The 27,421-nt window shown below is 53.7% G+C and overlaps 1 protein-coding gene across 2 annotated transcripts in view; it reads right to left on the bottom strand.

The window, feature by feature from the left end:
* Window positions 1–21,469, bottom strand: part of PRODH (proline dehydrogenase 1) — a 33,658-nt gene extending 12,189 nt beyond the window's left edge. The window contains exons 1-3 of one of the 2 annotated variants that reach the window (XM_069100889.1): window positions 21,293–21,469; window positions 11,824–12,032; window positions 439–473 (exon numbers count right to left, since the gene is read on the bottom strand). In XM_069100889.1, the coding sequence (XP_068956990.1) occupies window positions 439–473; window positions 11,824–11,981 (193 nt within the window). In that variant the 5' untranslated portion in view covers window positions 11,982–12,032; window positions 21,293–21,469. Of the gene's footprint in view, window positions 1–438; window positions 474–11,823; window positions 12,033–20,959; window positions 21,133–21,292 lie in introns of those variants that run through there. The other variant, XM_069100890.1, reaches the window with a different exon arrangement.
* Window positions 21,470–27,421: the final 5,952 nt, after the last annotated feature.

Here is a 27,421-nt window from a genome sequence, read left to right as displayed (position 1 = left end):
TCCCAGCCCCACCCCAATGTACCCTCTCCAGAGGGCAGGAGAGGAGAGCTCTGGGGAAGGGCTCCCACCCCTACCTTGGCTGCAGAGAAACCACAGAGCTTGGCCCCACGCTAGCCAGGAGCACTGGCTTAAAAACCAGAAAGGTCTCCAGAGAGTGCCCCCAGCTCCCTGAGCCCATCCAGTACCCTTAAGCTCCCCTTTGGCAAGTCCCCCCAGTACCTCCCAGCTCCTGTCTGGTGAGCTCCCCAGTGCCCCCCAGTTCCCCTCTGGCCAGGCCCTGTCCTGGGCGTGCTGGGACTTATCTCTTCTAACCTGGGATCTGATCTGATCCTGGGTCAGACCCAGTGTCTCTCTATTTAGGGGTTCTCGACCCATTGCCGGCAGGGGCTGGGTCCACCTCTGTCTGGGTCTGGGGACCCCGGCCAGCTTCCTACTCACCACTGCCATCTTTCTCTGCGGCTGCCGTACAGGATCTGTAAGACACAGAGAAGGGTGAAGGCTAGTGGCTCGATCCGAGGAAGGGTGCGGAGAGAGAGCTCTGCTGAGAGGGAGCCCCTACACAGGGGACAGACAGGGCCCCTTCTAGTCTGGGCCTCACTTTCCCAATACACTAAAGCAAGTGTGTTGCCTTCTACTGGGGTTCACCCAATGGCCCCATTTTCCAGATGAGGATGCCGAGGCTCGGCTGGGGAGGTTGTGACTTGGCCAAGGTCACACGGTGGCCCTCCGGCAGCAGGCCCAGGAGTCGTTTCCATTGGGCCACTTGCCTGCCAAGCCCATGTGATGATAATGGCACCATATGCTAGGAGCATCATGGCCCAAATGCAGCCGAGAAAGAGGCAAGAGTGGGAAGGGACAGGACACTTTGCAGCTGGTCTATTTTTGTCAGAGCAGTTTTCAGGCTGGGGGCTCAAAGCTACAGAAAGAGAATTACAGGTGAGCAGAAACAAGCCTCATTCTGGGCTCTGTGTCTAGGCAGGGCAGCCATCGGCCGTCTGGCTGTGGGGAGGCTATCACTGGCCAGCTAGTGGTCAGATTCCCTTCCCATCATGGGGTGCTGGGCCACGGAACCTGGGGGTGATGGTGCCCACAGTCCTGGCCGCCTAGGGCTGTTTCTGCAAACCTTACAATCTCAGCTCTTTTCATGGCCCACAGGCCCACAGGAACCTCACTACCTGTCTTTTCCCACTTGATCAGGCTGCTGTGGGAGGAACAGGGGCCACCATTTATCTGCCCAACATTCACCTGGGGCTTTAACCAAATCAAAAAGCACTCCTCCTTAATTACCTAGAGTGTGCTAAGCGGCTCACAGGGTGATGAGGAAGATATGAATAGAGTGCACACACAGGCTCTGCTGACCAAGGTGGGGAGGCTGCCCTTCAGGCAGGAGCCGGAGGTGGGGAGCATGGGAGGCAGGCCCGGCCCAGCCCAAGCAGCTCCCCTTCCCCGTTTTCCAGAGCCTCTGGCCATCTCCCAGCCTTTTATCAGGGCTGAGCAGGAATCCTGATAAAGCCCGAGTCCAGCCCCCAGCTCCGGGGGTGGCCAGGGTCCCCAGGCCCACCCTTATCTCACTGGGGCCTCACAATGCTCTGGGGGGATGACGGGCATAGTGGATGTCAGGCCCTCTTTTATCCAGAGCATCAAACCAAGGTTTCTGGAGCTTGTGACTCACTAATGTATGTAGGGGGCAGGATCAGAACCAGCACCAAGCCCAGTGCTGTGTGCAGCCCAGCTGCCAGGACACCTCTCCCTTAACAATCACCGATGAGATCACGGGCCACAAACCTTCATCTGGAGGACTCCCAATGCCTCTGCCCAGCCCATGCCCACTGCCAACTTGCTGGGCGACTGGGAAGGACTTAGACCCCCAGGATGAGACCTGGTCTATGTCTCCCCTGGCCCCTCGAGCATAAGCTCCTTGGGGAGCAGGGACTGGCTCATTTTCCATCTTTTGTCCCCGGTGCTTGGCACAGAGCCTACAGCCAAGCTGGCCCTTCAGAAATCAAATCTCTGCTGATTTGTTTGGTGGTTGAGAGTATGCCTTCCCAGGCTATTTAACTGGGTCTCAGATGTGGGGGAAGGTGGAGAGCATCCACTGAGCTGGGGCCGGTGCGCCTGGGGGGCTCGCCAGCTCTGAGCCCTAGTGGGGGGAGCCTCCAGAGCCCAGAGAGCCAGCTGCTAAGGGAAGTCATTCCCTTGCTCAGTCAGACCCATGGCTCACTATTAACCTCAGGATCCACTATAAACTCACTTCCATTTGTCACTGAAAGGGCCTTCCTGACCTGCACCTACCCCAGACCTTTCCAGCCTCCTGATCCCTTTCCTCTCCTCCAGGCACCACAGAGTCCAGGGAAATGGGTAACCTCGGTGTGGGCCCCCCATGCCTGGAATCCCCTCCTTCCTCCTCTTCTTGGAATCCCTGTTATCAGCAGCAGCAGCAGAGACCATTCTGTACCCAATACAGTGAGAAGTGCTGCCTCATCCTTCCAGGGCAAAGAAACATCCTGTCCTCCCCTCCCCCGAAACTGCCCAGCAGGCCTCCAGGAGGCCCCTTCCTGGCCTCAGCATTCCATCCTCTGGGCTCACAGGCTTGGCCAGATTCCCTGCTGAGGGCCCTGGAGCCAGCTCCAAATGGGCGGCCGAGGGGCCCCAAGGAACGGCAGCTGCTGCCAGCAAAGCATTCCTGGGCCCCAAAACCCATCTGGCTGGATCAGCCAGGGCTTCAGCAAGAATGCTGGGCTCTGGGGCGGCCAGGTAGCACAGCGAGTAAGAGTACCGGCTCCAACGTCAAGATGACCTGGGGATCGAATTCCGGGCTCCCACCCAGAAACACCTGGCCGTGTTTGCAAGTTACTTAACCCCGATTGCTTAAAAAAAAAAAAAAGAATGCTGGGCTCTGAGTCAGGACCCTTGGCCCTCCTGAGGGTTAATCCTGGGCAAGCTGAGCCTGATGCAGAGCAAATCACAGGATCTCCGAACTTCAAGGAAAGGCCTTCCGTGTGAGAGCCAGCGTGGCCCTCTGCAGCGTGGGGGACCTCTAGCTGGAGGCCCTGGCAGGGCCACGGAGAGGAAGTTGGGATACCTCCCAGTCTAATGCAGGAATAAGCAGGCAGTACTGGGCACCGTCTGGGCTGAGAGGTGGGCACCTGGGTCCCAGCCCTCCCACTCACCAGGTGCCACTCAGGAGGCGGAGGCTCCCTCCAGCAGCAGGGAATGAGCTCAGTGTCACTGGAGGTATTCAAAGGTGGGATGGGCACAGCTCAGGAACTGTGGAGGGGATCCCTGCCTCAGGCTCAGTCAGACTGAATTATCAGCTGGTTTCTTCAGAGGCAAGGGAGAGATCACCTCTCCTACTGAAGGCTTCCCCCATCCCCTGGCTGCTGTCTGCCCCTCCAAAGGACAGGCTCCCTAGGGCCCACCTGCTTCACTTTGGTCTCTGTACCCTTTGCACATAGTAGGTGCTTGCCAACTGTCCATGGGACTGAAAGCTAGCACAGAGCTCCGTACATAGCAGGTGCTTCCCAGCTATTTATGGAACTGAAAGCTAGCAGAGATCCGCACATAGTAGGTGCTTCCCAGCTGTTTGTGGGACTGAAAGCTAGCACAGAGCCCGGCACATAGGCAATTACCAAATGCTTGTTTATGGACAAGATTTGGAGCTGGAGGGGATCCTTAGAGATCTTTAGTTTTACAGATGAGGAAATGAGCCCAGGAGGGTAGCTTGCCTGTGATTGTGGGAGCCGCTCTTCTCTGGCCCCCAAACTGCTCCCCCCTCTGTCTCTACTTCCCTGGAACTACAGGCTTTTCTAACAGACTAATCTGATGGCAATATGAGGGCTGACACTGCCTGCTAAGACAGACCATCAAACAGAAAAATCTAGATAAAATGAATAACAAGGTAGAATGATCTTTGTCTCAATCTCCAAATACCATTCACCCCAGAAAGACAATGCTTTGCTATGGGCAAAGCCAACAAACTCAATGCTTAGCAATGCAGGTGAACCTTGGTACAGCCCTCCTGGCTCAGGGCAAAAAGGGTCAGAGCAGCCAGGCCTGGCCCGTCACTGGATGGGCTCTTCCTCCTGGGGGTGTCCCCTCCCCCAGAGCAGATCACAGCCCTCTCTCCTCCATGTCTTTCTGCCCCATGCTGAGGGCCCATGCGGCCCACGGATTTTCTCTCACTCCTGCCAGACTCACATCCTTTAGAACCTGTCTTTTCCCAGCCAACATTCCCCACAGTGCTCCCCTGCAAGTGCCCTGAAGCCCTGTCCTTCCCCCCAAAGCTGCAGGAGGGCCTGAGTTAAGAATGGAGCCAGGAAGGGCCGCAGCCCAGGAAGCCCCTTTCATCTGCACGGCTCTCCATAGGACACATCCTGCCCACACCTTCTGCCGTCTTCCTGAAGCCAGGGACACAAGCGGGACTGGAGCTGGCCAGGGTGGCCCATCTATTCTGGGCTATGTGCAAAGCCCACACAGGTGCCCAGACCTCCAGGAGGCCAGGCCTTTGGACAGGAATGTCCTCTGGCTGCTCCTACAGTCCCACCTGCCCCTCTGCTGCCTGGCGGCCTTTATCTCCGTGGCAGCCCCCTCCAGAGGGAGGCTCTGGGCCACACCTCCCTCCCCCACGAAGGGACAAAATCCGGCACCCCCAGGGACTGCGACAGTGCAGATGTCCCCTCCCTTTTCCCAGGAGTGTGTAGGGCTCCACAGAGTGGGGCCTTCTTGGAGAGGGAGGGAGTGTGTGTGAGTGTATGTGCATGTGTGAGTGTGTGTGCATGTGCGTGTGTGGGCATGTGAGTGTATAGGAGAGTGAGTGTGAGTGTGCATGTGTGTGTGAGTGAACAGTACTTGGAGAGGCATGGACACAGTAGGAGCTCAAGGGATGCCCTTCAGCCAGTTTGGCCCCTGAAGGTGGGATGAGAGCATGTGCAGGCCCCTCCTTGGCGGAGGTGGCAGACCTGTAGGGCTCAGGGTTGGGGGGGTCTGTTTCTGGACACGGCTGAGGTGGGGGGGCGTAATTGGAAATGAAAGCTGCAAGAACTGAGGGGTCTCCACTCTGTGTTTAAAGGATGCTTGTGGAATGAATTGCTAATTACTCCCTCAAAGGCTGGTGCTTCAGCTGGGAGGCCCTGGCTTTGCTGTCCCCCAAGACTTAGGCCCCCTGCATCGATAGGCTGTGGCCCAGGGTGGAAGGGGAGCACCCCGGCACTCTGGACAGACACACAGCCCAGACTATGGCCGTAATCCAATTCTCCACAGGCTAATCCCTTAGGCCCCAGGTGGGGTCAGGGAGTCAGGAAGTAGCAGACCCCATGTGTGCCAGCTGTGCCGCCTCAGTTTCCTCCTGGGGACCAAGGTAAGACGACACCTTGACCAGTGCTCTCTCAGTTATGGGAGGATCAAGGGACCTCCCTCTGCAGAATGGTGCTTAATAAATGGTCACTGATTGGCCAAGAAGGGTCTCTATCGAAAGGGGCAGGACTAGGACTTCACTCGCAGGGGGAGGAACTCCCTTTCCCAATGCTGTAACCTCCCAGAGCTGCCCCTAGCATGGAGAGGTTCACTGCCTGACCCAGAGTCACACAGCAGGTATGTGTTAGGGGCAGGATTGAACCTGGGTCTTCTGGGTGGCAGCCATCCCCTGCCTCTGAAGCTTACGTTACATGCTCCATCAATTGTGCAGGCTTGCCCCACCATCCTTCCTGCCTCCCCTCCCCTCTCTGGAGGGCCCCCTGACTCCTGCCCGGACTTTGGTCTCTCCTTGCTCCAATTTACCCTTCACCGAGCACCCTGGGGATCCTTCTCAATGCAGATCTCCCTCCCCTATTCAGTGAATTGCTTTGGCTCCCTATTACCCCCAGGACAAGTCAGCCCTTCACCACATGGCTCCACCCTCACTTTCCTGCCTCATCACTGTTCTCCTCACCCTCTACATTCAGCCAAATGGGTCTGTGGCTGTTTTTCCCATGAGAGACTCTATTTTCAGCCTCCAGGCCTTTGGCACAGGGACAGGCATCCCTAGGCCTGGAATGCCTCCTCACCTGCACTGCACAGACACCCTCAAGCAGCACCTTCTACCTGATGCCCCCTCTCTATGGCCTTGTGTCCCAGCCCCTCGGGATTTATTACACAGACAGCCACGCAGAAAGAGAATGTCCATGTCACAGGGTGGGGAACCTGCAGCCTCCTGGGGCCTTGGGTGTAGCATCTGACCAAGTCCAAGGTTTACAGAACAAATCCTTTAATTGAGGGGATGTGTTCTGTGAAGTCTGAGAGGTCTGGGGGTTGGGGGAAGCAGAGACGGATGGGAGCTCTGATAAGTGACAGGAGGCTTGGGGAGCCAGGGAGGACACTCCCTCCCTTCCCCCTCTCACACCACCAGCCCACCAGGAGTCCTTGGAGGCCGGGAGGCTGCTCCTCCCCAGCCCCTCATCATCGCCTGCTGCCCCTCTCCAGCCCCCCATCAGTGCCCGCTGCCCCTCCCCGGCCCCCCATCAGTGCCCGCTGCCCCTCCCTGGCCCTGCCCATCCTGTGGGTAACTGAAGCACCGGCTCTGAGTCCCCTCGCTTTGGGGGGATTCTCACTGAGATGATGGGGTCACCTTCTGAACCTTACTTTCTCCATATGTAAGATGGGCTCAAGGTCCTTCCAGCTCTGACTTTGCTCCTAAAGCCAATCTCAGCTCAGGAGGTGAGAGAGCCACCCTGAAGGGCCCCCTTTCTCAGGCCTGCCTGTCCCCACTCACACCTTGGAGGGAGGTGGGGAGCAGTGAAGGCTGTGAGTGCTGGATCTGGGGGGGACCCAAGGCCTATAAGGGCTGCGTTACTAATCTCGGGAAGCCGCTTTGCAGACCTTCAAGCATTAGGAGAGGAGGGGGGCTGGGCTCCGGCACTTCATGGGCTCCTCATTTAACCCAAACCCTGGATCTTACAGAGAGGGAAACTGAGGCTCAGAGAAGGGCCTTGCTGCCTGGGTGACTCTGGGCAGTCTCCTCCCTCTGGGCCTTGGGTTAAATTGGACAAGCTCTAAAGTTCTGGGATTATTTTGCCCACCAGTAAAAGCTGTGGGTGGGAGGGTGGAGTGGGCAGGGGCAGGTCTCAGTTCTGACTGTGCATGGAGAGAGACCAGCACAAACAAGGGGGAATGGAGGGCTGCGCAGGGCCTGCCTGACCCCAGTCACCAAAGAAGCCAATCACAGGAGGGAAACGCAGATAAGCAAAGGCTTTGTTTGGGGACAGCACCACCAGTGGGGTGGGTCAGTCAGCTACCAGCCACCTTCCCTGAGCAACGGTCAACAGCAGTTAGCCCAGTTCTCTGGCCCAGCAGGCCTGGGGAGGGGGCAGAACCCCGCCTCTGGCTCGGCCAATCACAAGAAGGAGGCCGGGCTCTGCTGGCCAATGGCCAGAAGCCAGAAAACATGCAGTCCCTGGTAGGCCAAGTGTGAGACCAGCACGTGTCTCCATCTCCCAGGGATGGGCAGCAGCCCTCACCACAGGCTGCTCTGGTGGCTGTGGGCCACCTGGAACCCTAGTCCCCACCATGGACTCCACACTCCTAAATACCACAAACGCAACACAAAGGAAACCCATGGTGGAGAAATCCAGTGACCCATACATTAAAGGGCCCCCCCCCCCATAAGAACTCAGCCGGACCCTTTTCACAGGCTCTGAGGGGTCATGGGCAGTGCACAAGCCTGCAGGTCCTCCAACTGCAGAGCCCAAGGGGCCTGCCCAGGGGGCCCTGCCCCCAACCCATCTGGTTCCTCTGCTCATTGGAGGGCATATTAGTTCATCCCACCTCCAGGCAGGCCTCATCTGCAGGCCATAAACACTCAGCCCTGTCTGACTCAGCTCAGGCCCGCTTCCTCCCAGAAGCCTTCCCTGAATCTCTTTGAAGGAGGCCTGGGCAGCACGGGCTGGGTGGGAAGTCAGACTATTTGTGTGACCTCAGGCGGGTGGGAACCCAACACTTAACCTCTCTGGGCCTGGAAATCGGGAATAATGATGGCTCCTCCCTCCTGGGGAGAGAATATCTGGGATGCTCTTGGTCCAACACCTGGCACACAGTGGCACAATGAATGCTTCTTTCTTGCCCCTTGGAAACCTTAGAGAAGTCCATGGTTATCATCATTATTCCACCATCCAGGAACCCATTCCTTATTGATCAAAGGGGCATCATCATGTTCATTGTGTGCTCTGGGCTGGCAGGAGGCCTTGGGCACTGTGCCTCAGTTTTCCTTTCCCTACAATGGGGTGGGGGTGTCTTGGGGAACTTTAAGGGCCCTTCCCTCCAAATCACTCCCACGAAAAGGCCAATAACAGGGCAGTTTCCACTTGGGAAGCCTTGGATTTTTCCACTCTTTCAACTTGTACCTATCACATCCATCAGCTACCGCCTTCTTTACAACTGTCCAGAGGCCAAGGGAGAGAAGGGAGAAGGGGTCAAAGAATGCTGGCTGGGAGACCTGCCAGATAGGGAGAGCAGAAAGCATCATGGGGAAATGAGGAGGGAGAGGGAGGAGGGCCTCAAGGCCACCCAGGCCAGCTGGGGATCAGGGTCAGATCAAGGTTCCTGCTCTAGGAGGGCAGCGGGAACCAGGCTTTCCCTCAAGGTCCCTGGGATTTCCCCATCTGATGGATGACCGTGGGATCATGTGGGGTCACAGCAGCAGGATGTGGGGCTCTGTGGAGAAAGGAGGACAAGGAAGGGAAGAGGAGGAGGGGAGGAGGAGGAAGGAGGCAGCCTGGAGCAATGGGATCTACCACCTGCCCAGACCTAAGACAGCATGCATCTGGGGGCAGAGTCAAGATGGCGGAATAGAAGCATGACCTCCGAGTGGCTCCAGCTTCCACCTTCCCCAATCAATGTAAAAAGGGGACTCTGAACAAATTCTGGAGCTGCAGAACCCACAAAATGACACAGAGAAACTAACCTCCCACTGAGGACAGGCTGGCAGAAATCCAGCACAGCACTCTGGGAGCCCAGCCCAGCCCCACACCGAGGCTTTAGCCCTAGGACAGCTTGACCAGCCACCGGCCGGAGGGACTGCAGATCAGCCGCAGCTGTGGCCGCTTCCAGAATTATCAATACATAGATGCGAAGGACAAAGTGAGAGGTCAGTGCAGTCTGGACTTTGGGACCCAGTAAGTGGGAGTGCATGGCTTTTGCCCCCAGAGCAAGAAGCCGCTGAGACACTGGCACAGCCAGCTAGCACCATGTGGCAGCTTCAGCTCCTGGCCTGCAGAGTGTAGGGGGACCAAGCACCATTCTGAGGGGTAATTGCTATTGCTTTAATCTGCTTCCATCTGGGTTGCAGTCTAGGGTGGAGGTCCTGGGGTGTGTGTCCAGCTTGCCAGAATGTGTGGAGACCTCAGAGAGGGTACCCATCTAATAACTCTGGCAGCTGAGAAAACCCCAGCATTTGGGATGAAAGCTCCCCTGTCTGGTGGCAGAGTCCTACTGTGGCAAAAAGCCCAGCGGTCAAGTGACTGAGGGGTGACATAACCAGGCAAAGGAAACAAAGCAGACAGAAGATTCCAACATTAGACTCCTATTTTGGGAACAAAAAGGAGCAAAGCATGGAACAGGAGGAAGACAGTGAAGTCAGAATTCCTGCACCAAAAGCTTCAAAGGAAAATAAGAGCTGGTTACAGGCCATAGAGGACCTTAAGAAGCAGATAAGAGAAGTGGAGGAAAAATTGGGAAGAGAAATGAGAATGAGGCAAGAAAATTATGAAATGAGAGTCAACAGCCTGACTGAGGAAAATCACACCTTAAAAAACAGACTGACTCAAATGGCAAAAGAGGCTCAAAAAGGCAATGAGGAGAATGCCTTAAAAAGTTGAATTTGCCAGATGGAAAAAGAATCTCAAAAGCTCGATGAGGGGAATCATTGCTTCAGAATTAGATTAGAGCAAATGGAAGCTAATGACTTTATGAGAAATCAAGATGCTTTTAAACAGATCCAAACAAATGAAAGAATAGAAGACAATGTGAAATATCTCATGGGAAAAACCACTGACCTGGAAAATAGATCCAGGAGAGATAATTTAAAAATTATTGGACTACCTGAAAGCCATGATCAAAGTAAGAACCTAGAAATCATCCTCCAGGAAGTTCTCAAAGAAAACTGCCCTGATGTTTTAGAACTGGAGGGAAAAATAGAGGTTGAAAGAATCCACTGATCACCTCCTGAAAAAGATCCCAAAGAGAAAACTCCTAGGAATATTATAGCCATGTTCCGGAATTCCCAGATTAAGGAGAGAATATTACAAGCAGCCAGGAAGAAACAATTTGAATATTGTGGAAACACAATCAGGATAACCCAGGATCTGGCAGCTTCCACACTGAGGGATCAAAGGGCCTGGAATATGATATTCCGGAGATCAAAGGAGCTGGGATTAAAACCAAGAGTCACCTACCCAGCAAGACTGAGTATCATGTTTCAGGGGAAAATATGGTCATTCAATGGAATAGAGGACTTTCAAGCATTCTTGATGAAAAAACCAGAGTTGAATAGAAAATTTGACATTCAGATACAAGAAGCAAGAGAAGCATGAGAAGGTGAACAGGGAAAAGAAATCATAAGGAACTTATCAAAGTTGAACTTTTAACATTCCTACATGGGAAAACGATAATTTTAACTGATGAAACATTTCTCAGTATGAAAATGGTTGAAGGGAATATCTATCTATCTATCTATATGCGTCTATATATGAGGGTATAGGGGCATATGAATACATATGTGAATGTGTGTATATATGTTTACAGGTATACATAGATAGAGGGTACAGGACCAATTTAACAGGAAGGAATGATACTTAAAAGGTGAAATTAAGAGGTGAGAGGAATATAATGAGAGGAGATGGGGAGAGACAGAATGGGGTAAACTATCTCATAAAGAAGAGGCAAGGGAAAATGGTTATAATGGAGGGGAAGAATAGGAAGGCAAAAGGGAATGGGTCAACCTTATTCTCATTGAATTTGGCTTGGGGAGGGAATGAAATACACACTAAATAGGGTATCTCACCCTATAGGAGAGTAGGGGGGAAGGGGATCAGAGGGGGGATGGTGGAAGGGAGGGCAGGCTGGGGGGGAGGGAAGTTGGAAGCACCCACTTTTGAAAAGGGACGGAATCAAAGTAGAGAATAGAACAAGTGGGAGGTGGGATGGGAGGGAGGGAAATATAGTCAGTCTTTTGCAATATATCTACTATGTTAGTGTTTTGCATTAGCTACACACGTACAACCTATACTGAACTGCTTATCTTCCCAGTAAGGGTGGGTGACAAGGGAGGAAGGGAATGAATCTGGAATTCAAAGTTTAAAATCAAATGTTTAAATATATATACTATTATTAATGCTATTTTACATATAATTGGGAAATAAGTTATATAGGCACTGGGGCATAGAGATCCACCATGCCTTACTGGAAAAGTCGAAAGGGGTATGGGAGAAAATATGGGAGAGAGCAGATTGAAGAAGGGGATGTCCTGTGGAACTATTTTGGGGCTGTGGGTAGGGGAAAAATAGGGAGAAAATTTGTAACTCAAAATCTGGAGGAAATGAATGATGTAAATCAGAAGTTAATAAAGCAAAAAAAAAAAAAAAAAAGGTATGCACCTACTAGGCCTCAGTTTCCCATTCTGTAAAACGAAGGAGTTGGCCTGGACGGCCCATGAGAGCCTTCCAGCTCTGGATCTCTAGTTCAATGGTCTGGTGGCCTTGGGTGAGTTGACCACCCCCATGGGCCTCGTGAGAACAAGGGGGCTGTGACCAGGGTAGGAGAGGGGCCAGGGCAGGATGGGTCAGCCCCAGGTCTTACTCTATCTCCTTTTCCTCAGCTTCTGTGTGGCTGAGATCCTCCTCAACGCTGTAATCCAGGATTGAGCTGACTCCAAAGGCCTGGTTGTGCTGAATCAGAGGCTTGATGGCTTCCTGGTCCTCGCCAGCCACAAAGTGCCCATAGAAGGTCATCTTCATCAGACGATCAAACAGCCGCTGGCCCAGCAGCTTCTGGGAGATCTGGAGAAGCTGAAGGACACAAACGATGTAGCTTCAGGCCCCGGCTGGGTCAGCCACCGGGCCATGAGGCCGGCCATGGGGTCATGATACCTGCTGGGGCTCCCAGCCACTCCGCACAGCTGCTCAGGGGCAAAGGGGTCGCCTAGACCCCACCAGGGGCTTGGCGCCACTCCCTCCCTCCCTCTGGAGAGGTGGGAGGACAATGGACAGAGGCCTCTGGTGGTCACTCCTTATCCACATATGCATGCCTGCTGGCCTTATCCCCTTAGTCCCCATGAGCTCCCCGAGGCAGGGACACTTTGGGTTTGTCTTCATAGCCCAAGCACCGAGCATGGAATCCAGACCCTAGAGGCAGCAGGGGCTGCCTCTGAGAAATGGGGCTATAGCAACATCTGCCTCCCTCCAGGGGGAAGTTTCTGGATCTTTTTCAATACAGCTATTCTCATGAACAGGGTCACCTGATGAAGAGATGGAAGGGGCCTGAGGTCATGGAGACTGGCCTTCATTTCACAAATGAGAAAACTGAGGCCACTAGAACTAAGGTGACCTGGCCAGGGTCACTCAGCTCCCCATGGTGCACAGGCATACTCGGCCCTCTGACCGTGCTCACTGCCTCTGTCCTGGGCTTCCCCCGGAGCCTCTGTCACGTCTTTGAGGCTATCTCAGGTCACCCAGTTTTTGGCTGCAGAAAGAGTTTAGGAAAAGGTCATTTGGCTCCTTTTCCCGGGCAGCAGGATGGCAGGAGCCCAGGTTGGGCTCTGGAACTGTCCTCTGGAACGCGGCACCCAAGAAGAGGCCAGGCCTGGGGCAATCACAGCATGGACACAGGAAGCCCATGAAGGGACGAGCCAGCAGGGCCAAGGAGGGCTGCCCAGAGGCAGTTGGAAAGCCTGGCTCTCCGCCTGGCTTCGTCCTTCCCTAGAAAAGCCAGGCATCCCCCCTCTCTGGCCGCCTCCTCCTCCCCACAAAACTGCCATGGCCCCTCATCCTCCTGCTCTCTAGAGTGGGTAAGAAGGAATTTCGCAGAACTTAACAGGCATCAAGCCCTAATGCAAAAGCAAAAAGTAAAGTCGAAGCCTCAGGGAGCTTCACTCTGATGGGGGATGGTGGGGAATAGCCCCCAGAGGGGAGGAGCAGCCATTGAGGGCCACTCTAGTCAGGACTGAGACAGAGATGGTGAGTGGGGTCGCAGGGCAGGGACCCAAGACTCCAGTCGTGGAGGTGAGGGAGGGCAATGGAATGTTATGCCCTGATCTCTTCCCAATGCCCCTGGGGCAGCACCTCCCTGTGTACCTCATCATCTGCATGCTGGCTCCTTTGTTAGAAGAGAAGCTTCCCAGGGAACAGGGACAGGGAAGGGTCTTTCTGCCTCTGTCATTCTCAACACGATGCTGGGCACCTAGCTCACGAAGAAATGCTTGCTGACTGACCCTGGGCACTCACTCGGGCTCAGTTTCCTCAGCAGAGGGGGGCTGGCACCTCCTCTCCCTCGGAGGCAGACACAAAAAGTCTGCTCTTTCGCCTCTCTCGCCCTTCTCCCTTAGGGGCTCTCTTCCATGCCTTGTTTCAACAATCCCTCTTTGCAGACCAATTCCAAATCTACCACCCTGGGCTCTGATCCAGCAGAAACTCAGAGCTGGGAGGCCTTTCAAGGGCGTGTCCCATCTGGGGGCTCCTACAGCTCAGCCCTCCTCTCTACAAGTCCAGTCCATCCCATTTGGGCCACTGTGCTGGCTGGGAGTATTCTGCTACAATCACCTCCGTTGTTCCTGGTTCTACCCTCTGGGGCCTGATCCTTCTCCTAGGACAATTCCCCCCCAACCCCCACTAGTTTCTCTTTTTCTGTTTTTTTCCATCCATAACTGCCCTTCTGTAGATGCCGGCCTAGTTCCCTCCCCAGCCACAGCAGGGCTCCCCTCCAGCTTCTCAGTCCCTGTTGAAATCACCAAGCCCCTGGCTGCCGCCCCTCCTCAGGTCTCCCTTCCCACGGCAGCTGCATTTGTAAAGCACTCTAGGGTTTGGACTGAGAGTCGAGAGTGGATGTGTCATTCTCCCAACAATCCTGAGTGCTAGGGGGTTATGGTTATGGTTATTCTACAGGTGAGGAAACCAAGGTCAATCAGTCAGCATTTATTAAGCACCACTATGTACACTGTGCTCAGCACTGGGGATACAAAAGCAGAGGCGAGAGATAGTCCCCACCTTGGAGAAGCCCACAATCTTGCAGACAACGCTAAGGAATGGGGCCGACACAAGTGAATGTGCTTGCCTGGGACTGTTGCCTTGACTTGTGTGAGCTGGACTAGAGCGAGACCCAATGGTGCCAATGTGTCAGCCTCCCTGTCTCTTCCCGAGTCACTAACTCCCAGCGGCAGGACACAAGTCAGCACGCGGGCCACAGCCAGGATGCAGTGGCTGGCCTTGGCGTCCTCCACCTCTGTCAAACTCTAAGGCTCCTGGTGCCTGCTGTGGCCGCCATGATGGCCGGTGGGACAAACCGTTCTCATCTGCCTGGAGTACGTGAGGGTAACTGACACCTGTTAGGGGGACACCTACCTACCCTGAGCAGATGGCTTCCTGAGCCCTTGGTTCAGCTCTGTGCACTGGGCCAATCCCAGTCTCTCTTCTCAGGGACAGCTATCCCTAAGTTCTGTACCCTTGAGTCACTTGGCCCCATAGGCTTCTGATTCCTCCCCGCTAAAATAAGCAGGGGGTGGGCTGCTCAAGTTCAGGCTGTCATCTCAGGCACCTATGGAGGCCCCACAGTTCCACCCACCTGGACCCCAAGCCAGCAAGTTCTGCCCAGGAAAGGCCCAGGAGCAGATCTCTTTAAATCCCCACCCAAGCATGTAGAGGTGTGCCAAGTGCCAAAGCCTAAACAATCAGGGCTGGGTTTCTGGCCAGAGCCAGTCTTGGGACTTGGTGGGAATCTTAGCTGTTCACACCCGGGAGACCTCAGGCAAGGCCCTTCCTTAATCTTCTGTAAAATGGGGAAGGAGGTGGGCCTCCCTGGGCTCTGGCCGCTCCCAGGGCCTCCTCTGTCCTGTTTCTCTTCCTGCCAGGAGGGCTCCTCCTGGTCTCCTGGGCTGGCTCTCATCCAAGCCACACCTCACAGGGCCTCTGCTCTCCCCCATCCTTCTGCCCTGGGTGATTTCATCAGCTTCCAGGGATTCAATGATCATCTCTATGAGGAGTCTCAAACCTAGTTGTCCCAGGCCCACCTTCTCCTCCAGGAAATATCCAGTAGACATCTTAAGGGCAGCAGGGTGGCACAGTGGATGAGCGCCTGGCCTTCTCAAGTTCAAATCTGACCTCTGACACTTACTAGCTGTGTGACCCTGGGCAGGTCACTTTACCCTGTTTGCCTTAGTTTCCTCATCTGTAAAATGAGCTGGAGAAGGAAATGGCAAACCCCTCCAGTATCTCTGCCAAGAGAACCCCAAACAGGGCCATGAAGGGGCAGACACAACTGAACAAGGCTCCCTTGACTCATTATCTCTCACATAAACCCTTCTACCTCCTAGACACCCAGGCTCACACTCATACCCGGGGAAGCATCCTGGACTCCTCACTGTCCTACCCCTCCCCCCATACCCAACCTGGTACCCAGCCCTGGTCTTGGGTCTATCCTTTCACTATCCCACCCTGGTGCAGACCCTCCTCATGCCCAGACCATTGAGGTAGCCCACTGGGGGCGGGGTGTAGACTATTCAGCTGTCCCAGGATCTTTTAACTCCCACAAACTTCCATAGGGATAGACTCCAGGGCTCCCTATTATCTCTAGGATCAAGCAGAAAGCCCTCTGGCTTTTAAAGCCTTTCCCCTCCCCAGAGTGAAACAATTGGAGACCACTGATGCAATATGACCTTTTCTCGCCCCCCCCCCCAGGCCCCTGTGTGAGGTCTCAGAAGGGGTGGAAGTGGGGGCGGGGTGCTCCGTGAGGAAGAGCTCTGAAAGCCCAACAGACAAGGCCATCGGGAGCCACGGGGGTTTACTGAGAGATGGTGGGAGACGTGGTCAGACTGTCTGTGGTCTTCCTCAGTTCCCCTTCCCCGCCTTCCCCCATGACATCTTGGTTCACAAGGTTACAGGACGATGCTGAAAGGGTCTTGGAGATGATCAGACTCAGCCAGAAACAGCTCCTGCTGCCTGCAGACTTATTTCTAAGCCCCCGAATTAACATGATCTATTTTTACTGTACTTTAGAATGTATTTTGTTCAACATTTCCGGTTACACTTCGAGCTGGTGGCCTGGGGTTGATACCTGTGATCTAAGTCCTCCCCTTCCCCTTCCCTGGCTTCCTACAGCCCTCCCACTCTCTGCCAGCCCTGAGGGGCAGTGGCTCTGGCCAGGTGGCCGGTTCTCTCATGGACACAAAGGTGTTCCATCTTCAGACTCTGAGTGTTTTCTTTGGCCATGCCCCCCACCTGGAACGCTCTCCGGCCTCACTTTAACCCCCTGGCTTCCTTCAAGATTCCACTCAAATCTAGATTATTGACATAACCCACGGCGGGGCCGTAGACTATTCAACTGTCCAAGGATCTTTTAACTCAAAGGTCTGACCTCCCATAAACCCATAGGGATAAACTCCAGGGCTCCCTATTATTTCCAGGTTTGATGACTGATCAGAAAGTCAATTTATATTAGCCCTCCTTGGGGATGATATGTACACTGTCTCCATCCAGCCCAGATGGAGAGCTGGTGCCATTTCAATTCTAACTTCTAAGAAGACTGATTATGGGCCTGACTTTGGAACTGGGGACAGAAAAGTGGGAAAACTGGCAGAAGGATCCTGGCAAAGGCGGGGTCATCATGCCCCCTCCACCCCCGCCACCTCAGTTTCCCCAGGCAGATGAAGCTCATTGCTGGGTTGTTCCTAGCGATGCCAGGAGGCATTGAGATCCCAGTTCCCCACCCCTCTGGAGCCTGTTGAGACAGCTCAGAATCCCCTCCTTGTCAAGCTCTAGCAAATCTCCACCTCTCCTGACCCCTGCAGGGAAGGAATGCTAGTGTCTTCCTCTGGAAAATGAGCTAATTATTCTCACATGTAAAAGACAGAGGGAAGGTTTTCCTTCCTCTCTCTTTCTAAAACTGTTTACACTGGGCAAACACACAATGGAGGTATGAAGAGAATTTGGTGAAACAGTGTGCAAGTGAGGTAGGTCCTAGTGTGGGCCCTGAGGCTGGGGAGCCCCTGCCAGGTTCCCAATAGAGAACTGGGCCCCTCAGTGGCCAGGCTCCAACGCAGGCTGGAGGGACCACGGCCCGAGACTTGCTGTCCTGGGAAGAGAATCCCCGACTTTAGACAGGCTTCCATGGGCCCTTAGCTGGGCCTGGGGCATGGAGAGAGCACGTGGCTAAGAGAACCACCCTTCAGTCTGCAGGATCCTGTTTCTAGCCCTCTGGAAGGCTGTGCCCATGTGGGCATGTGCTAGTTCAGAGCTACCTTTCTTGCCTGTCCTCATCACACGGCAGGGAGCCAGGGGGTTCAGGGTCAGATTCTGCTGCGAATCCACCCTCTCCAGGCTGGGGAAGGGGCCTCAGAGGTTTCTCTGCCCTAAGTCCTCCAGGGAGGCAGAACCCACCACCTCAGGAGAAAGCCCACTCCATCTGGGGACACTCCACAAGCCGTACCAAGCATGGCCCTCTCTGGGCACCAAGGAGCTGGACCCACCCAAAAGAAGGCCCTTCTCTGCCCTCAGTGCTTACAGTGCCTGGCCTGAGGGCCTGGAAGAAGAAAGGCCACTGTAACAGGGTTCAGGGTGGTAATTCAGCTTCTATCAGGAATTCCCATCTCCCTCTGTAAACAAGGTGTGTGTGTGTGTATAGAGGGGACCATGAGGAGTGTGTGTGTGTGTGTGTGTGTGTGTGTGTAGGGTTCTCTCAAAAAGCTCCTTGCTCTGCTCAGCCTCCTACAGCCGGACAACCTTTCCCACTAATTGCGATCCCAAAGGGTGGTTGCCACTACCTCTTGGTGTCCAGACTCAGTAGGACAGCCAGATAGGAGCTGGACAGTTTTTGAGGAGGGTGACCAGGCCAGTCATCCCAGCAGATACAGAGAAAAGGCAGGAGGGATGCCCCTCTCCAAGGAGAGCTGGCTGAGGGCACTAGCAGGATTTCACTGTCTCCCGCCGCATGGAGGAAGGACCAGACCTGCTCACTGGCCACCAAGGGTCTCACTTCACTCCACATGGGAGAAAATTGATTCTGGCGAGCAAACCCTTTAGATGCAATGAATGTGGGAAATCCTTTAGCCAGAACAAAATCCTTCTCCAAAGTAAGAGGATTCATGGTGGGGGGAATCCCTTTGAATGTAATGAAGGTGGGAAATTCTTTCAGTGGACACAGGACACAGCTTCCTGTAAGCCCAACAAGATTCAGAGGGATCTAAGGTTCACCCTTTGGACGTGAGGCATCTTCGGAGGTCGCAGAAATAAGAATCTCTGTCCTTTGAGGAAGCGTGAAGACCAGTGATCTCTTTTCCAGCCTGATACCCAAATAGGTGGTCACTGGGTCTCTGCTTAAAGGTGCCGGGGTTGGGGGGGGTGCCTGCTGGACCCTGGGACGGTGGCACTCGCCGCACCTGAAATGTCTCCTGGCATAGAGCCTGATGCTGCTGACACTTTGTAAACACCACTCACTTCCGCCAAACTGCTCTGCCCAAGAAAGCCCCTAGGTGTGACTGACACATCTACCTCCTCTAGCCTCCTCCAGGCTCCTGGGCTCTTCCTCTCATCCTAGCCTTATGAGCGGGGGAATCAGAGGACTGTGGCCCTGGGGCTGGCAGGGCTAAATCAGCAGAGGTCACGGAATCCAAACACTGCCCATTGTACAGAGGGGGACTAGCCGGCATCCACAGAAGGGTAGTTACAGATGGGAAAAACGGAAAAGAGAAACTAGTTTCGGGGGATGGGGATGGGGGTGATGACTGTGTTTCAGCATTTGAAGGATTATCCTAGAAGAAGGATCAGGCCCCAGAGGAGGAAACTGAGGCTCAGGGCCACACAAGGAGAGTCAGAAACACCCAGGGATGCATTGCTACTTTTCCCAGTTAGAGTGTAAGCGTCTGGAGGCTGAGGACTGTCCTGTCTTCTCTTCTGTCCATCCCCAGCGCTTAGCACAATGCTTGGCATGCGTGAGCACTAAGACTCTAAAGCCTTTAGAGTTTGAACCTAGGTCCTCTGACTGCAGCTCACTCCAGTGAGGCCCTGAGCCAAGAAGAGAACAGGAAACAGGAGGGACTGATCATTTATTAAGCACCAGGGTGCTGGGCTCCTTACAAAAATCATCTCATTTAGTCCTAGGTGCCATTATTATCCCCATTTCACAGATGAGGAAACTGAGGCACATAGAGGAGAAGACTTGCCTAGGGTAAGGCCCAGGACAAATTGGGACTCGGTCTTCCTGACTCTAAGCTCAGTGCCCTGTCCAAGGTGAGGCAGCCCCTCAGCACCACAAAGTTCCCAAGAGCTGGTCTCCAATATGCCTCTTCTCACAGCTGTCTAGGATGGCCCTCATTACTGCCCCTCTTTCCTAGACTGTCCTCCACTCCCAGGGAGGCTTTGAGTGATCAGTCCTTTAGAACAAACATCTCTTTTCTCCCGCTGCATGCTGAGAGTCTCCCGGCCTCATTTATCTTCTAGACACTGCTCTTCTGAAGTGGGGCTGACCTCTCTGTGCCTCAGTTACCTCATCTGTAAAGCTGAGAGTCCAATCTCACAGGTGGATAGGGGGCTTGGATTCCTGACTCCAGAGCTCCTGGCTTTTGCTTCTGCTGGCTGCCTGCATCCTGGCCCCCAGGGTCCCTTCTCCTCCCATCTATTCTAGCCTGTGGGAAAAATCTTTCTCCCTTAGACTTGCAGAGACTTCAAGGGAACACAGAACTGAGCAGGACACAATGTACCAAAGAAAGAGCCTGCTCCCCTCCCCCATCAGTCCCCTTTGGGGAGAGGAGCCTTCCTGGGAGGGGAGTGGGAGGCCGGGACCCACCCCCTGCCCTGGGCCAATCTGATTCAGTGACACTGAGTCTGACTATGGGAAAGGCCTGGCTCCCCATCTGAATATTAAATAGAAAGCACAGGGAGGTGACCTCCTAGGCACCCATGTGCACCACATTTGTCTGCCTTTCACCCAGCCTGTGGCCCTGGCTGTGCCCATTCAAATCTCCTCTTCCCCCCCCCCCCCCCTTCCTACAGGGGATGTTAGCCCACAGATTTTAGCATCTTCTCCCTGACTAAATTCAGGTGACCCCCGGAGTGCTTCCCCCCCATGACAAGGGGAGGCTCCCCCGATGCCTGAGCCTTTTCCCTGGACTAGTGTGACATCAGGAGGTTACAGGGTCAAGACATTTGGTTCAAATCCCCATTTTACAGAGGAGGAAACAGAGATTAAGCTACTGGCCAAAGGTGCAGAAAGTGTCCGAGTCAGGATTTGAACCCAGGTCCTGTGACTCCCAAATCAGTCCGTTTCCCACTGTATCACGGGTTCTGTCCTGGGCACACAGGGCAGCCTCCTTCTCCCTCCACGCCCAGAGGAGCGGAAGAGTGGTGGGAATCCGACCACGGATCTGCCTACAAGCACCTGCCCCTGATGCCCACGGGTGTCTGCGCACAGGGGTGGGCGCTGGGTGGCCATGCCACCCAAGGGCGCCCCGAGCAGGGACCCCCAAATCCTCTTCCGGATCTGCCCGGCAAAAGGTTAAGTCTAGGGATTAGCTGCCTGTCCCTTGGGCCATCCACAGCCTCCTCCCATCTCCGTCCACAAGCACGTATCGAGCCCCTGCTGTGTACGCCCCTCCGTGCATTAAGCACCTACTGCACGCCCTCATCCTTCCCCCTTCCACACGAAGCCATTCCTCAGGGCCCCGACGTGTCCCCCCCATCCCGCCTTTCCCTGGAAGCCCCCTCCCCTCCCGCCTGCACACCCAGGTGGTCACCTCGCTCCGGAGCTGTCCACCTCAGCACCACCGCCTGCTGCTCCCCACATCTTGGCCAAAGCCAAGCCTCTGGTCTCCCCCCGACCCCCTGGCTCTTAGCGCCTGCACCCCCGACCGCGCCTGTCTCCTCTTGGTCCGCACGCCCCCCTCCCCCACGTGCTTTGCACGCTCTATCTCCCGCACTAGACTGAAAGCTCCGGGAGGGCGAGGGTTCGGGAGCTTGGCCCAGGGCAGCTCCCTCTTTCGGCCCGGGACCCCACCCGCATGACGTCACGCGGAGGCCCCGCCCAACCGCCCCTGCGCGCATGCGCACGGGCCAGCGGGCGCACGCACCTGTTGGTGTCTCTGCAGCAGCGGCTCCACGGCGCACAGACGCAGCACGAGCAGGCTGCGGAGCAGCTCCCAGCTGGTGCGGCTGCGGTACGCCGCCGCAGGGTCGGTGAAGTCCACGGGGGGCACAGGCGCCGGCCGCGGCGGCTCGGAGCCCGCCCGGGGGGGATCGGGGGGCCGCTCGCTGGGGGCCGCGGCCGCCGCCGACGAGAGCGAAGCCGGCGCGCGCCGAGGGGCGGGGGCTCGCAGCAGCGCGGGCGCGAGGGACCTCCAGGCCATAGCGGGGCACCGGGCGTAGCTAGGGCTCGGGCCGGCCCGCTGCCCTTTATGTGGCCACCGGCCCCGCCCCTGGGGACGAGGCCCCACCCCCCGCACAGACCAGCCAGTGAGCCGAGTGGGGGAGGGGGGGGGGGGGGGGGGGGCCAGCCCCGCCCACCCCCGAGCGAGCCTGTGAGCAGTGCTGAAGGAGGAGGCCCCGCCCATCTCCCGACTGAGCCGCGTGGGGCAGCGGAAGCTCCGCCCCCGAGGGACAGGGCCCGACCTCCCGCCCTCAGACGCCACCGCCCCGGCCTCCTAGCCTTCTCGGGCTTTAGGCCCACCCGCTCGAGGCCTGCCCCGCCTCTTTCTCCCTTTCTCCGGGGCCGAGGAAAACCTCGCTCCTTTCCTGCAGGCCACGCCCCCGCCGGTGGGCGCGACTCAGGGCCACGTGCGGCTGTTTATCCGGGCCGAGCCGGGATTGGCCCTGGGGCTGGGGGGAGGAATGGGGGGCAGGCTTCCTCGGGAGGGGGGAACAGCCTCCCAGATGTCTTGTCTGCTGTAAACCTGGGGTCCCGGAGGGGGTTCGTCCGGCGCTCCCTCCGGGCGGGCGCACGCTCGTGCATCGGTCTTCGGTGCCTCCGGGGTCCGCTCCCCCCGCCCCTCCCTCCTCCGCGGGAGGGCCCCTGCCACCCCGCCGGGGCACCCACCCGGCCCCCTCGGCTGCGCCAGGGAGCCCTGGACTGGGATCCTTCCTCTGGCACTTGTCTGCATTCAGACCCGAGCGAGTCACTCTCTAACCGGGCCAGTGTCTTTTTCTGTAAAGTGGGACTGAGCGGGTACTTGTGCCAGGAGCCGCAATCCGAAGACAAATGGAGGGATAGATAGTGCTTGCCTTCAGGGAGCTTAGAGTCTACCCGGTGGGGCTGCAACGTTAACCAAAAAAAACAACTGAGAATGTTAGAAACATGTTCCTTCTAAAGCCCTTTCTAAACTCCTGGAAAGTCCCTTGGAAAGACAGTTGATGTAAGTCAGGGCAAGTTCATTAGGGGAGTATATTAAGGATTACCTCCCCATTGGTTTACAGTAATGTACTAGGACCCACCTTCTCAGGTGAAAAAGGATGAAGATACCAGTGGAAACAGTGTTGGAGGGCCAGTTTAGATCTTCCTCCCCCTCCCCTCCCCCTCCCCTCCCCTCCCCTCCCCGCCTCCCCCCCCCCCCCCTTTCCTTTCCCTGCTCTCTCCCCTCCCTTCTCCTCCCCTCTCCTCTTCCCCCTCCCCTCCCCTTCCCTCCTCAGGTCTTCCTGATTCAGCCCTGGTGCTCTGTCTACTGCACCACCTAGTTTCCCCAGAGTCAGAGAGAATGACTTCAAATACCAACTCTGATGTTAACGAGCCCGGTGACCCTGGACAAGTAATTTTGCTTCTCAGGCTTAGTTTCCTCAACTGTAAAATGGGGTATGGGCTCTGAGAGCTCCCTTGAGCTCTCCTTGAGTTCTTGAGGTACAGGCTCTGGGAACCAACCTTGAACTCTGATTAAATCATCCCATTTGATGAGGCATTTGCATGAGGCCATAAGCCTTACATTGTGGCTGAGCCCAAACCTTTGTTACTAGACTTCCCACTCTTGAGCCTATCAAAATATCAATCCACTCTTGAACTGGCCTAGCCTACCGTTGTCTGTGGTCTCCAGGTAGCCTCCAGCAACTCCCCACCCTTACTCACTCATTGACCTCATTAACTCCTCTTGAAGACCTTCCCCAAACTCCTCCTCTAGACCACCCCTAGATTTGTCCCACAACCTTCTGTATATAAAACCTCATATCACACCATGTGGTGCGAGAGCTCCATGGAATAGGGAGAGTGCTGTAGAAGGGTGAGAATGCCATGGAATAGGGAGAGTGCCATAGAATGACCTAGCATAGACTTACTCTTGAAGTGCCCACCAGAAATTGTACACCAAAGCCCCCTAAACCTGCTAGAAGGGGGCCCCTACCAGGGTCCCTGGAAACCATCTAATAGGCCATAATAGTGAGAGAACATTTCACCTGTGTTGCTAGAAAACATGCCCCAGATTCAGGTCTGTTTATGTTTGTATCCAGGGATTTGCTAGGTAATCAAGGCTTCACTAGAAACAGCATTAATGGAATTACACCCCTTGGAACCACACTCTGTTGTTATTAACATCTAACTCTATATAAATGCATTTTTCAGGAGACTCAATGCTGTCTTCCCTACTGGGGAGGCAGTGACCGAGGTTAATAAACACTCCTATCAAATTATAATTGGCTTTGCTGTCATGTCCATTTTTCATTTGTCCATTTCAGTGGGTTTTCAAGCTGCACTTTGGAATAGGACTAACACTTAACCCTTTCCTGGGTCATAGAAAGAGAACTGTGCAACATCATTGGGAATATAGATCCAGGTAATTGAATTCATTCTGGTTACTATTTGGCACTACAAAAACTGAAGTTTAAGGTCGCCAGATTGACTATTCAATTGTTTTTATTTCAAAGTTCAAAATTAAGACCATGATTGTTACTGGTAAACAGTTGTATTATCTGTGTTGTATGAGAAGCAGCTTCTCTTAAAGTCTTGAAGTAGATCTGAAAATTTAAAGTAATGAACACCTAAGAAAAGCTTACTTGGCAAAAGGTCAAAAAGAAAAATCCACTAAGATTCTCCTCCCCTCCCCATAGTCCTACCTCTGACAAGGCTAAGGGCTACGGCGCCTTCTCACTGCAATCCAGCTCTGACCAGACCAGTGCCACAGTGACAAGTTACAACTGCTAAGATTCTTTTCCTGTGGTCCCAGTTCTTCTTAGCTGGGGCTATGGAGCCCTCCCCTGTCATCCAGCTCTGCCGGAGCTGGAGAGACAGTAAGAGGTTTGAACCATTAAGATTTTTTTTCTCCCTGTTGTCCTGGCTATAACTGAGCTAGGGCTGCAGTGAAGTTAATTTGAGTTAACTTCCTCCAAAAAAAAAAATGGGGAAAGGTACAGAAATTTACATTGGATTAATTACAGGTTAAATCCCTGGAACAGAACATTTTTTTTCCTGAATGGCATGGGAATAGTTAGGCAAGGGAATAGAAGCTTGTGAAACAAAGGTACAAACACAAGTTAATTATTATCCCATATACTAAGCCTGGGATACAGCTGAGCTATTAAAGTATGTGTTAGATCTGAGCTATTCAGCCTAAAATTATATTCTTTCCACAGCCTAAATAGTTTAGTAAAAGGGTACTTGACCTAGCTCCCACCAGCAATAATTTTAGATCCCCAGGTACCCTGAAGCTCATCCCTCTAAATTATCAGACCCTGAAGTTTTTACTTCAAGTTTCCCAAACCCTGTCCTCAATGCTCCAGGCTACCATCTCCTGGCACTCCCCAGTTGAGCAGTGCCCCTTTTCTCCCAAATCGACCACCCCATAACCAGGGTCTGCTACAGGAAGCTGTACCATGAAGCCCCAACTTCAGTACCATCTAAGAGATCTCTCCCTTGCTGCAAATAATCACTTTGCTTGTTCCAGTGCCAAGGAATTAAAGAAGATTGCTAAGGACTCCTGGAAAACAATGGAGCAAGGAGAAAACACCCCAGAATATAGAGCAAAAAGGGAAAAACAGAGGTACAGATAAGAGAAAGATGAAAGAGAGAAAATCAGAAAAGTAAGAAAAAAGCTTGTCAGTGAGAAACAGTGTGTTCCAAACTCTGCACCGACTGGTTGTGTGACCTAGTATAAATCATTTAACCCTGAGTCTCAATTCATCTATAAAATGGGGAGATGAAAAAAAGAGAGGAGAAAATGAGGTCAGAAGTCAGCCAGCCTCTTCACTTGGTCAGATCAATCATTCTTTTATGTAATTTGGAAATGCAATGAATGTCATCTCGCAGTTTATTTCTACACCGTATATTGTAAAACCTGAGTGAGGAGAAAAATTATGTAAGACCAGTAGTGTTACTTTAACCCTGACTTGTGATATGTATATCTGCTAGAAAAACTTGTAAAACTGTTAACTAAGCTGTTTTGGGCTAATGTTTTAATGCTAAAACCTAAAACTGGTCATTGATTACTGTGTGTGGAAAGCAGGAAACTAACCGGATGAAAACTCGTCTGGCTCATTCTGCCCGTTCTGAGCCGTCTCTCCTGCTTACAAGTCAGAGACATTTTCCTTGTGTTGTAAGACTGTCAAATCCCCTAGAAATGATCTCCAGGCAAGGTCATTCTGCCTGAGAAAGGAACTTGTTTCAGTCATGTAGTTTTTAAATGAACCTGACTTGCTAAGAAGTTGCAAAGATTAAAAAGATTTTCTATCAATTGGCTTTTATATTTTAGAAGGATGGTAAAAGGAATTGGAAGAAATGTTTTTGTGAGCGCTGAAGGCAAGGACTGTATCAGGCACTGAATAAATGTTGGCTGTCTCTTCTTTTTTTCCTTCCCCTCGGCCTCCTCTTCTTCCCCTCCCCCCCTGCTTTTTGGAGGGGGCAAAGCAGGGCAATTGGGGTTAAGTGACTTGCCCAAGGTCACATGACTAGTAAGTGTTAAGTGTCTGAGGTTGGATTTGAACTCAGGTCCTCTTGACTTCCAGGGCCAGTGCTCTATTCACTGCCCCACCTAGCTGTCCCTCCTCCTCCTCTTCCTTTTTTTCCTCCTCTTCCTTTTCTTCCTCTTTTCCTTCCCCTCCTCCTCCTCTCACACCTGGTATCTCTCTCTCATTTCTCACCCCTTTTGAAAGCTGGGTGTTTCCTTGACTTCTCTGCCTTGAGCAGTCATCTCAAAGCTACCCAGTAGTAGGTGTCCCAAGAAAAATCCCTTTCCGGAGAAAAGCATCTTCCTCCATGCCTCATCCTCCTGGAAACATTCGTCCTTCAAGTTGCAGGCTCCACACCTAGGTGTGCGGCCAGTTTCTGCCCTCCACCTCTGGAGACCCACCACTTCCAGCTCCAAGATTCTATGATCCAGTTCAGCCCCCTGGTTTCACAGATGAACACACAGCCCTGAGAAGGAAGTGGCTTGCTCAAGGTCACACAGCTGTTAGTGACAGAGGCGGGGGTTGAACCCAAGCCTGCTGACTCCAGAACCAAAGCCCTTTCCTCTCTCTCACAATCGGGTGGTGTACACAAACAAGTCAATACAAAGGAATTGCTTTGTTGTTGTTGTTATTGAATTTTCTTTTTAAAAATAGCATCTACACTTTCCAATTGCATGTAAAGATAGTTTTCAGCATTCATTCTTATAAGATTTTGAGCTACAAATTTTTTCTCCCTCCCTCCTCCCCTCCCCAAGAAGGCAAGCGATCTGATATAGGCTATACGTGTGTCATCATGGAAAGATATTTCTGCATTAGTCATGTTAACACAAAGGAATTCCAAGGGGAAAGAGCATTAACATATGGGGAGGAGGCTGAGAAGATAGGTCTGGGAAGGAAGGCAGCCTTCCAGGGGAGCAGGAGGCACAGTCCAGACATGGGGCAATCACTTGTACAAAATCATGGACTCTGAAGTCTCAGTGGTGATACCAGCATGGAGTACCAGTTGGGGTAGGACTAGACTCGTTGGGCCTGTCACTGTTGGGTCACCCAGGGCTCAGTGAGTTCAGAGAAACTCACTGACCAGAGAGTTCTCTCTATGGGGGAATTGGTGTCCACAGCAGCTCATTAATATGTCGCCTAAGGCAGGGAAGCGCTGTAACCAGCATTGATGGAGGAGATCCACAGTGTTTGGAACTACTGAAGAGTGTGTGTATGTGTGTGTGAATGAGTGTGTAAATGTGTGTATGTGTGCGCGCGCAAATGAGTGTGAGTGTATGAGTGTGACTGGTGTGTGTATGTGTGAATGAGTGTGTAAGTGTGAGTGTATGTGTGTGAGTGAATGT

The sequence above is a fragment of the Petaurus breviceps genome, unplaced genomic scaffold, assembly GCF_028583685.1.
Source record: "Petaurus breviceps papuanus isolate PSGF00001 unplaced genomic scaffold, PetGlider_PUasm1.0 428, whole genome shotgun sequence".
Lineage (NCBI taxonomy): Eukaryota > Metazoa > Chordata > Mammalia > Diprotodontia > Petauridae > Petaurus > Petaurus breviceps.
Note: the sequence above shows the minus strand (reverse complement) of the source record. Positions and strands in the feature narration are given on the sequence as shown.